At 44.1% G+C, this 12,765-nt stretch overlaps 1 protein-coding gene across 1 annotated transcript in view; it reads right to left on the bottom strand.

Moving 5' to 3' along the window:
• PCSK5 (proprotein convertase subtilisin/kexin type 5) overlaps nt 1–12,765 on the bottom strand; it is a 525,106-nt gene that overhangs the window by 95,392 nt on the left and 416,949 nt on the right. The window contains exon 30 of the mRNA XM_045288529.1: nt 10,100–10,168. Within this exon, the coding sequence (XP_045144464.1) occupies nt 10,100–10,168 (69 nt within the window). The remainder of the gene's footprint in view (nt 1–10,099; nt 10,169–12,765) is intronic.

Below are 12,765 nucleotides of genomic sequence, written 5' to 3'. Positions count from 1 at the left end.
GGGAATTCAGAAACAAAGTGGGGCCGTCGTTGCTTAGGCGACACTGCTTCTGTTACGGGCGATGGCACATTTTGAAACGGGTGGCGGTGACGACGAACAGAGTCACTGTCGCTAACCTGTACGCACAAAAGTGCTGCTGGAGAAGCCAAACGTGCCTGGGCTTTGCCCAGCGATTTTCCTGGGGAAGACAGAATACCGGAAGCCGGGATGTTTTCCTTCATTCTGCACACTCCCTCCAGACCAAAGAAAGCCCAATTAGCCAACGTGCTGGTCAGTACTGCGCCACACATTTATTTTTTGGTTTACATTTGATAGGCAGGCACACGCTGGGGGTTTTGTTTGACTAAATATGTCCCCCCGAATCAAAAGCATTTCACTGAAACATCATCTGGCAAGGGGTTTCCAGCTGGCTGTTCTGAAACTTGCAAGAGAGACCGTTTCCTTGGTTTCTAGATTCTTTGGTGAAGATGAAATCCAGCCTGGTCCCCAGGCAGCCAGAAATTCAATGGCTCAGAGCGCACTTTGCTTTCAGGAATGGCAGGTGGCCTTTGGAGCCTGCCTCCCCTCTCTGGGTGCTTTGGTTTTAGCTCCATTTGTTTTTGGAAGAACTGGGCTGGGCTCACCATCTGCAAGCATACGTGATCCAGACAGACGGATCCAGACAGACTTGGCTCACAGCTCGACTTCGCAGGTCAGTTACGCAACCAGTAGGAGGGACCCTGATTCTGGCCTGACTGGGGGGGGAGGGTGTCACTAGAAGCGTGGCCAAGAGGATGAGCTAATCACTCTGGCATTGAACTTAGGCCACCTTGCCACCATTCTCTTCTCCCTCGTAAAGAAGAATGTGAACTTGTGGCAGAGGAAGAGGCCAGGAAAACTGTGGGAGACCAGATTAAAGAGTGGACAGTAGGGTGAAGGTGAGCCACGTCCCTGAGTTGCACATATAAGAAAAAGATCTTGGGTCAAGTAGAAAGAAAATGTTTTGAAAATGATGATGGCAACATAATGTACAAATGTGCTCGACACAATGGATGAATGTATGGATTGTGATAAGAGTTGTATGAGCCCCAATAAAATGAGTATTTTAAAAAAGAAACTATATATAGGAATATTTCTCCATGAGTTTTGAAAGAAAAAGAATAAATTTGACTTTTAAAACTAAAAAAAAATCTTGAGATGACTAGTGTTTTGTTTTTATATATATCTATAAACACAATTAAAAAACATTCAAAAATAAAATAAAGAACACATTCAATGAATGAATGAAACACAACAGGCAGACTTTTCTATGGTGTGTAAGTGTAATCTACTCTGGAAATATTGGGATGGACTGTGGGCTTGGAGCCAGTGGATCTTAAATTTGAATTTTGGCTCTAAAGTTTGCTAGCCATGTCACCCTGCTAAAATTCCACACTCTCACCGATCTTTCAAACTGGGGCGAACAGTGTACCAAGGATTGGAAATCTCGTGTGAAGTGCCTGTCCAGCTCTGGGCCGACCAGGTGATGGGCGCTCAGTGGTAAAATGCATCTGACTTTGCTTCAGCTCCATCCGCGTCATGATTTAAAATGTAAAGTTGAAATTATCTGTCTTGATATCTACCTTAATTATCAGTTCTAAACCTTGATTGCAGATAAAATGGTGGCAGTGATGATTAAAATCATCCTTTATTCAGATTTCCTTCTTCTTCGTATTTATTTCTTGACTTACAGTCACTTTTTCCTTTTTCAGTATCCCATCCAGGATACCGTATGACTTTAGATGTCGTTTCTCCTTCGTCTGCCCTTGGCTATGAGTGTTTCTCAGACTGTCCTTGGGTGGGATGACCTTGGGAGTTTTGTGGAGTACTGGTCAGGCGTTTTAGAAAATGTTCGTAAATCGGGATTTGTCCGACTTCTGATTACCCTTTACTGATTAGTCTAGGGCGCTGTGGCTGGGGAGGAACATCGCAGGGGAAAGTGCCATCCTCATCACATCTTGGGGGCCGGCGGTCAGCATGATCGAGCCCCGTGGTGCCCCCTCACCCCCGGCCTCAGAGCGTGTCTATCCGATTTCTCCTCTGCACAGCCAGCCTCCCTCCTCTTGAAGGAAGTTGCTGTTCCCAGGCTGCACGTAAGGAATAGTGGACGGTGCCCCTCAGCGGGGTGAGACCACATCGTTTATTTGAGATTCTTCTGTACGGAAGGTTGTCTTTTCCCTGCCCTTCGTCTATTTCTTCAATCCTCTATTTGCATCGGTATACAGTCACAGGTATTTATTTCATGCTTTGTGCATAATCCAATCCTACCTTTAAAATGATTCCTTTGGAATGAGGGTAACGAATGTACAAATGTGCTTTACACAATTGATGTATGTATGGATTATGATGAGTGGTATGAGCCCCCCATAAACTGATTAAAAAATCATAATAATAATTCATCTGATTTTATTTTTTGCTCCCTCTGAGGTTATACACACTGGAAAAGACACCAGTTCATCAGTTTCTCCATGTACCACTCAGCGACATGGATGGTGTCCTTTGAGTGGCTCCGCCAGGCTCACCCTCTCTTTGGAGTTATCCTTCCCCCGTTCATGTCTGCTCACTGCCCCTCAGCCTAACCCAACGCAACTGTATGCTGCTGCTCAGCTTGCTCCAGGGTTGGCTCTTGGGGGCGCTTCCCCTGGGCTTCCAGGTCTGATTCACATATCCCATCATCCTGGGCTTTTGGTTTGTTGAGCACGGTGTCACTTTCTGTCCCCAAAGTATGCCGCTGGCCTCCCTTGTGCCCTTACTGCCCCGGTCCTAAACCCCTGGGTGGCCTCGGGTAGGTTCTGACTTGTGGGAACTCTGTGTGACAGGAAGATAGTCAGAGTGGCTGGTGGGGTTCAAGAGCCATCTTCTCATTTAGCAGCCAAGCCCTTCATCACGGCTCCCCCAGGCCTCTGCCCCCGTGCTAGAAACAGCTAATTCTCCCAGGCCTTGCCTCCCTTGTGTTGGAGAAGGGGACCAGAAGCCAGGGCTCTGCTTATTGCTGCGAAGGTATTGTTGCCCCTACACCTGCACGGCTAACAGAACATCAACTCATTTTTGTCTTCAAGGTGTTTTTTCTTTCTTTCAATATTCAAACCTATAGAAAAGTCGAAACCCCAAAACGACCAACGGCGTATACTTCACCTCTCTCAGACCCACTCACCGCGGCCCCCCCACTTCTCTCCCCCCTTATTATTTTATCCAAAAAGTAGAATGGACTTTCAACACTTTGCCTTCTACGCACAGCACTCTACCATGCCATCATTATCATTCAAAGAGATTTTGTTCTTTTTTAAAAAATTAAATCATTTTGGGGGGGCTCTTACAGCTCTTATCACAATCTATACCTCCATCCATTGTGTCAAGCACATTTGTACATATGTTGCCATCATTTTCAAAGCATTTCTTTCTGCTTGAACCCTTTTAAAAAAAATCATTTTATTAGGGGATTATACAACTATTATCACAATCACAAACTCTTATCAATTGTGTACAGCACATTTGTACATTCATTGTTCTTTTTATAGCTGCATACTACTTTATTGTGCACTTATACCTTAATTTATTTTATATACCTTAATTGAACTTTTTCAACCATTGTGCGTACACTTTAGTTTATTGTGCATGTACCGCTGGGCTGTCTTAATCGTTTTCAGTGGAATAAATAATGCCACAATGAATCACACTGAGGATAGAAGAGGCATTGTGCCAAGACTCAGAGAGAACAATGCCTACTTAGCTGTGTTTCACGTTGCCTCATGTCCCTCCCCAGAGATTGGACTATTTTGAACTCCTAGAATAAGCAGGCGCGTACCTGACCACCTTCTCTAGTGCCAGCAGGCACCTTGGCTGAGTGTGTGTGGATGATATAGATCCCATCCCTGGACTTCCTGCACAGAGGCTGAGTGCCCGGGTCCCCTGGCTCTAACCACCAAGCACAACAGCGGGCAGCCACTGTCCCCTTCCTGCCTGGGGAACCCGGGGCAGCTCAGAGAGAAGCTTTACACCTCGTCCAAATGTACCAAGGGGTGGTGGGAATTGTATGCACCTCCCATCTCGGCTTTGCCGCCTCCGAAGTGGAAAAAGTGCACACGAGATTTTTAAAGGCAGTCATTTTGATGCCACCGTAAAAAGAGCAGTGGCTGAGTGTCTGTTTTCCTAAAGTCTGGCCTTTTAAATACTGTGAAAACGTGACTACTTGTCAGTCTCATTCACTCACTGCCATTGATCGAGTCATGCCGACTCATAGTGACCCTGCAGGAGAGGGCCGAATTCACTCCTTGAGTCTCTGAGACTGTAACTGTTTAATTATGGGAGTGGGAAGTCCCGTTTTCTCCTGCTGGAAGTTGGTGGCTTTGAACTGCTGACCTGTGGTAAGCAGCCCAATGTGTAATCACTGAGCCACCAGGGCTCCATTTGTCAATCTGGAAGGGGAGAGATCTCATAGGAGTTTTAATGTGAATTTCATAGGAGTTTTATTGTGAATTTCTCATAGGAGTTTTAAGGTGAATCGCATAGGAGTTTTAAGGTGAATTTCTCATATGCAATAAAGTTAAGCATTTTGTTTTATGCTTAAAGGCCATTTGTTTCAAGAGATTTTAAAAGATCTAACTCTTTCTTCATAATTTCCTGGGGTTTGCCCTGTCCTTCATGCCCAGGCGATGGAACCTGTCTAGCTGGCTTCTCTGCCTACAGCCTCTCTCCTGCTCAATTTCTCTAAATACAGTGAACATAGTTATCCAATTAATCTTTTGAGAACAGCTCTTCAAAACATTCTCTTTTTAAAAGAACCTTCAATGAATTCTCTTTTCGTCACAGACTACACTCATTCACCTGGCATTCAGGAGCTGCGACAATTCGGTTTTCCATCTCCTTCTCCGACAGTTTCTTCTTGAGAGTCACTCCTTCGGCAGCATGGTCTTCTGTGCCGTAGGACCCGTGGCTTATAGTCAGTCTTCCTTCATCTGCTGATGTCCACCGCGCAGCCCTTTGGTCACTAGCCACGTGGACTTCGATTCCTGGTGACCCCTCAGGTGCAGCGTAGAACTGTTCAAATGGGTTTTCACTGCTCTGACCTTTCCCAACACTCCACCAGGCCTGTCTTCCAAGGTACCTTCTGGTGGATGTGAACTTGACATTGTGCCGCAGCCCTGCTGCCCTTGGATCTGTGGAAATCCCATGTAAACTTTCCCACTCACCCCAAGAGCCCAACTCCTAGAACGGCTTCCTTGATCCCTTCAGTACACAGAGATCCCCACTGTTTTGGAATTTTGAGTGTCTGTATGTGTGTGCCCATATTTGGGACTTAATTTACATTCATTTTCTTGATATTTTAAGACTTGTGTCAATCTCTTGCCCCCAGGACAGACTGCAGCCATTTCAGCGAGTAGACATTAATGGGTTTGTAGTACTCACTTACAAGCCAAGCAAAGAGCACATTATTCTCCATTTTTATTACTGAGGTAAGGAAGTAAAGAGACCGTATGCAGTTTGGCTAAAATCAACCATTAATCAATAGGGGGATACATGTGGGCCTTGAATCTTAGGCGATAGCCAAGTGCTGTAACTATTACTAAATCCTCGAACTTAAAAAAAAACAACAAAACCACCCTGCAAAACATTAAGTAAAAATTGCTCAACCTACTTCTTCCCTCAGAGAAGAAAATAATGGCAACCACTTAGATTTATTTTAGCTAAACTTTCCATTCAAGATATTGGTTGGAAAGACAAAGAAACTGGCATTAAATCCTCTTGGAACAAAATAGAATGATATTCTCAAAACGCTGCCTGTTTGATTGCAGGCTGGTGGAAAAGAGACATGGAGCCTCATGCTAATAAAAGCTTCTCTTTCATCTCAGAACATCGAATTCAGTATTTGTCTCCCAGACATAACCATCATCGTTTGCTCCTGTGTTTGGTGTCCTGTCCCTTTCTTGGTAATTATTCCTGGGCGTAACAAAGATCGAGCTCCACCCAGGAGTGAGATCCCAGTCAATAATGAGTTGGACTTCTTCCTTACTAGTATCAAAGATAGATCGTAATTTATAATGTGCTACGTATCTGGAAAGAAATGAAAACCAGAAAAAGCCCCACAACTTCCAACAATGCATGATTACACAGTAGAACTGAAATATCTCTGTGACTCATTCTACCTTTCCTCGGCTCCCCCAAGACTGTCTAGACCTGGTGCAAAGATGAATCGACACCATGAGGGTGCAATAAACCTTAGTCCTCCCCAAAGGATGATGTCCCTTCTCATAATATGAATCCCAAGAAAATCTACCGTGAATTTGTTTCTTATTAAAATTATGAAGTTTAATAAGCCATGCCTTGGAGACCTCCCTGGTGGTACTGATCACCCATGAGAAGTCGCTCACTTCCGGATGACCGCCTGCCTTTTCTCTTGGTCCCCAAACAAAGTCTGGATAGAGAACGCATCCTAGCTAAATCCATGGGAAGCCTCAGCTCTGCCTCTCTTCTTTGAGCTGTGGAAACTCTCAGATTCAATTCAACAAACCACTGTGCTTTTACTGTACATTTCCTATGTGCTGGACATTTGCTGTGTCATGTCCAAGTTCAGTCTGAAAGCCACAGGGATTGTTCTCAAGTAACTTAACAGAAACCTGTGTGTGTACCCCAAATATTACGTAAGTCAGCTGTCCAAAGGATTATCTTTGGCTTATCAACAAAGGAGAAAGGAGGAGAGAGAATTAGTTGACTGCAGAGACCAGCCACATCTCCAGAAATTAGATAAGAAGTGAGTTAGTGCAAGGCAATCCAAGAACACACAAAGTTCAGGAGCTAGGACTTTAAAAATCAAGAGAAATTATTAAACTAAGTATTAGAATGAACATTTCTCTTCATTTGTAATATGTTTTGTAATAAGTTCAATGATTTTAATTAGAAACTCGCCAGTGAATCACATTTAGAATGTTCCAGTGCCCCCTCCCATGATCCCACCATGAAGGCCCTAGAGATTGTGGTTGTCACGCACACACTTTTGCACTAAGGCCCCCACTTATCCAGAATCAGTTCATACACACATGTTCATACATCCCTTTCAAGGTGTCTGAAAGATATGAAAGGAATATATCCGTTTCTCTATATTCAACTTACTGTGCATCCATGGTAGTATACACACACACATACACAGGTACATATACACACAGGTACATATACACAGACACACACAGACACAGGTATGTATACACACATACACACAGGTACATGTACACAGACACACACACAGACACAGGTCCATATACACACATACACACAGGTACATATACACAGACACACACAGACACAGGTATGTATACACACATACACAGGTACATATACACACAGGTACATATACACACATACACACAGGTACATATACACACAGGTACATATACACACACATACACACAGGTACATATACACAGACACACGCATACACAGGTACATGTACACACAGGTACATATATAAGTGAGTATATACATGTACACAGAGACACGTTTACCCATATAGGAACACACATATATGTTTGTGTGTACACATGTATATAAACACACCCAACTCCCTAATGTATAAAGATACACCACAAAAAGAGAGCACAAATACCTAGAGTGTGAAACCTCATAAGCAAATGTTGTTTGAAATGGGTAAAATGCAATTGAGAGCTAAACGGCGATCCTTGCTCCCTGTAAGAGCAGCTCCTTCACTCCACTAGAGAAACTGAAATATGCGTGTGTGTGTGTGTGTGTGTGTGTATATATATATATATATATATATATATATATATATATATGTTAGTGCTTTTATTAACTAATTTAAGTTGACGTTTTCTTTTTTTTTACTTCCTAGAAAATTAGTATTATACCATTAAATCTCTGATTCTATATATATATATATATATATATATATATATATATATGTTAGTGCTTTTATTAACTAATTTAAGTTGATGTTTTCTTTTTTTTTACTTCCTAGAAAATTAGTATTATACCATTAAATCTCTGATTCTAAGCATTACTCCCTTCTTAAATGTGGTGTTATTATATTTTATTTCCCAATAAAATATGCCTTATTTTATAGTGAAGAGTAAAATTGGAGAAGAGGATTCTCCTGAAAACTCTTGTAGTTTCAGATGTTATAAAAATATGCATCATTTAAGGCAACGAGAGGGAGTGGTATCTACCAGATAAATGTCTAATACTTTCAAATGATTGAAATTCAACCTGGACACTACTGTGCATTGCGGCGCCCCTCCTAGTAGCCGAGAGTGAAGAGAAATGAAGGGTCATCACCGCCGAGTGGGGACCAGCTGGAGAACGGACACAGCAACAATGTACTCCAGCAGGAGGAGGATGCGGTCCTGAAGGTGGGCCCTGAAAGCACCCTGCTTAGCAGCCTCATAGCCACTGCACAAGGGACAGCCCCGGAGGATGTCCCTTCTATACAAGGAGCAACTATATGCAAACCAACGCCGACCAGTGGTCAGCAGGAGTGGGAGGGAGCGGGAAGGGGGGTTTACTTCAGAGGCGTTGTTTCTGTTAATGATAGTGAAATAATTGCACAAAGGCTAGCAAGAATGGTTGTATACCATGAAAAATAGAGTCAATGCCACTGAATTATTCATGAAAAAATTATGATGATTTGATGCTTATTTTTGCCACAATAAAAAAAAATGGACCCACGAAATCCACTAGGTAAGGCCAATAAAAAGCCTACTTAACCCCTGACACAGTTTAACCTCTTGCAACTTCAAGAACGGTCCGTAGACCAACAGAATTGGCATCACCTGGCAGCTTGTTAGAAATGAAGAGTCCCGGCTCTGACCTAGGTCACTGACTCCGAACGTGCATTGACAGCGCCCACCACCTCATCTGATCTGTATGCACATTAACGTTTGGAAGCACCACTTAGTCAATTGCAGAGCTTCCTGGAGGCTCCCTGAAGAGATACTATTCCATGCATTTTTAATTTGGGATAGTTATCTTTTCAAAGATCCACAGACCCCCAAACTAAGTATTTCCTATGAATTGCCTAAATTTGCATTAAGACACATCCCCCAAATCTGGTGGCTTCCCTATTTTTCATTTTGCATCTAATTTCAGTTGCTGTGTTGTGTCCCTACCATGCATGGTCCCGACCACCCTCTCCAAAGGAGATCCAGGTGAGCACAGGAGAGAAGGGGGCAGTCACTGATCGGAATTAGAGAATCCTGTTGAAAACGGACTGGCATTACCATTGCATATGGACATTGTGACATGCTGCCACTGTTGCTTTCTCCTCTGAAGGTTGTCTGGAACTCGAGTCTACAGAGGGCTTATAAAGGAAACCCTCCAATCTCCTCTCCGTGCCAAACTGGTGTGAATTCGAGTCATTGTACATTTCTTTGCCGAGGTATTCATCTCTGCCATTGTTCGTTCATCTTCAGGATATCACCTTGAGAGGCCGCGGCGATGACGAGGAGTCCCAGCATCGTGAAACATGATTGCCAATGCATATGACTCTGCCACTCGTTAACAAGCAGAGTGGGAAAGATGCCACTCTAGTTTCATGAAGATCTTCCCAGTGTCTCATGGAGTCTCCTTACTGTCCCCAGCCTATGTGCCCATCATAGATGCATGTGTATACAGAGTCTGGTGCATGCATCTCATGAGATACAATTCAATCCCAAAGAGAAATGCCACAACCTGAATGACCTTTGGGAAATGTCCATGACAAAGAGACCAGTATTGCACAATCGCACTTAGGATAATTATCTAGAATATAATGAACATAATTATCTAGTAATGTATCCAGGTATGTTTATACAGATCAAAGTTAACCAGTGGTAACCAAGATTGGGAAGGGGGAAAGGAGGGAGGCAAAGGGGGCCTCATTGCTTGAGGGATACTAAGCTTCTGTAAGGGTGATGGGAAATATTTGGAAATGCCTAACAGTGATAACTGCAATGCTACCATGAGAGGTCCGGTGTTATGCTACATCTAGTTACCAAAAATAAAAACCAAGCGCCCTTGCTGCAGCAACAATGCTGGCAGGATGTGCGGGAAAACACAGCTACTTCAGATCTGGAAGCAATCAAGGAAGCTGACATACCTAGGCTGCACCCCAGACATCCTTCTTCACAAGGCAGGCATTCTTCATAGTCCGGATCTTGGACTTCGTCTACACAGCAGCCAAAATGAGAAAGCACAACTGATTTTCATTGGATGGAGAACATTTATTGTTATGAATACATGATGGCGTGTAACTCATTTTCAAATGCATCATAGAGCAATTAAGATCCTCCCAAACCATCCTTGAACATATGTGTGTCACCTACTTTTTACCTACTCTGTCATTTCGATAAATTGTATCCATTTTAGTGATTACCAACAAAAGGTTTGACTCTACGTCATGCAGCTATATTTAAAGTCAAGCTCCTGGATCTTGAAGAAATACTTCTTGCTACTGGGAAACTGGAACTATAAATGAACAAGATCTGCTTTTCTTTGTATCTGCCTTCCCAAACACTTTTTTGAAACTCACATATATCTTATACTACATTGTAAACATTAAGAGGAAAAAGATACAGGGGACAACACTAAACCTACAGGTTGGGGAGAGGGGCCGGTCTGCCATGCGCACTCGGAAGCAAACCAAGAAGGAAAAAGAGAGAGTGAGGTTCTAGACCCCATCGTTGCACACCAAGCCCTGAGGACGACGTCCCTGCACGGAGCTGTGAAGGCACAGACAGGGCTGTAGGGCCGACAACAGCTCGAGGCGTGATGTCCCCTCGCTGGAGAACACTGTGACAGAGGACAATACTGGGCACACATGGCCTGGACTGAGTCCAGTTTGAACCCCCCAGTGGGGTGAACCAAGAAGGGAACTTAACAGATCAGCAACAGAAGCAAAGCCAAGTCACAATGCTCCTGAGGAGCCCCCAAAATAGACTTCAGGCTAGGAGGGGCAGTTCCTGGAACCCCCCAGGACTGGTGGAGAGATAGTCATAAAAGTCAGCGGAAAGACCTGGAATTATGTATGCTTTTGGGGTTTTTTTTTGCATTTCCCCCCTCACTTTTCTTTTGATCTTTTGTTTTCATTTTGCTTTGTCTCTGTTGTGGTTGGTTGGCCGACCTATGTATGACAGGCAAGGGAAGCAAGCCGGAGGAGAAAGCAGCCGGACCAATGGTTCTGGAGGAACTTGGTGGAAGGAGGAGGAAGCGGGGGAAGAAAGCAGTGAGCAAACAGCACCATAGACAGGGGAACAACTCGGGAATTAAAATCAACAATGAGGAGGATGTAGAGATCCTGGTGGTGTTGGAGCAACAGCAACCTAGCTGAGACGAATTCCTAAGAGGCAGAAGAAGGGTGAGCATGCTAGTGAGACAGGAGGAAGAGAAAAGGAAACAGAGGAAGACCTAGGAAGCGAAACTATGGATAAGAGGTATAAACATAGGTGTGCACATATGTAAATGTATTAATTCATAAAAATAGAGGTATTGGCCTATGAACATCTGTTTATATGGCAATACACTGAGGAACTCACAGACTTTGTGCCTCTGCTCAAGCCCTCCCTCAACACACGAACTCTTTGTTCTAACATCCTGGTACCCGGTGATGCTCACCCTCCTGACACAATTACCAAAGACAAAATGAGTGCATAAGAAAATGTGGTGAAGAAAGGTGATGGTGCCCGGCTACCAAGAGATATAATGTCTGGGGTCTTAAAGGCTTGAAGTTAAACAAGCGGCCATCTAGCAGAGAAAACCAGCCCACGTGGAAGATGCGCACTAGCCTGTGTGATCATGAGTTGTTGTCAGATTAAGGAAGAGGCATCTGGAGACCCAAAACACAACAACATAATGTTGGGAACGAGGTGGGTCAGAGCAAAGACCCAAAACCCATCTGTAGACAACAGGATATCACCTCACAGGGGCACAAGGAAGGGATGAGTCAACTGGAGTGCAGTATAGCACCAATGAAACACGCAATATTCCTCTGGTTCTTTAAGGCTTCCTCACACACACCCTACTCCCTCCACCCCACGCCCCCCACCACTATCATGACCCCATTCCTTCCTTTCAGTTCAGTCTAGACCAGAGCATGTACACTGGTACAGACAAGAGCTCACGACATGTGCAATCCAGGTGAGATAAAATCCTCAGGAACAGAAATGGGAGTAGCAATACCAGGAGGGTAGGGGGAAAGTGGGGGGATGTGGTAGTTACATAATCTGGTGTCAGTTTGAGGACTAAGAGTATAGGGGTGGAGTCTAGGCTGTCCATCAGGATATAGCCAATGAGGCCTCTGTGTGGGCATGGCCTTCTCCTGAGAATTCTGGGAGCTCCTGTATTTTCCTCCACGGAGACTCTCTCTACTCATTCCCTGAGAGACATTGCAGCTGACAAGCCACATGGAACTATGCTAGTGCCCTGAGCAGGAGAAGCCATGTGGACCTACCCTGACCTACCTCTCAGACTATGGGCTTGGACTGGACTGGGTTGGGATGCGTTCTTAATGTACAATTACATTTATATAAAACTCTCTCTTATAGACATATGAGTGTCTATGGATTTGTTTCTTTAGTCTACCTGGGCTAACACAGGGGAGGAGGGGAGAAAGGGGGAAACCAATTGTAATGATCAATGCAAAACAACCCCTCCCCCAGGGGGACGAATAACAGAAACGTGGGTGAAGGGAGACAGCAGTCGCTGTAAGAGATGAATGGAATGATTTATCATTGATACAAGGAGTCACGATGGTGGGAGGGTGGGGAA

The sequence above is a fragment of the Echinops telfairi genome, unplaced genomic scaffold (assembly GCF_000313985.2).
Source record: "Echinops telfairi isolate 266 unplaced genomic scaffold, ASM31398v2 ScPeMD7_22;HRSCAF=79, whole genome shotgun sequence".
Classification (NCBI taxonomy): Eukaryota; Metazoa; Chordata; class Mammalia; order Afrosoricida; family Tenrecidae; genus Echinops; species Echinops telfairi.
The sequence above is the reverse complement of the archived record's forward strand: the minus strand, read 5'-3'. Positions and strand labels throughout refer to the sequence as shown.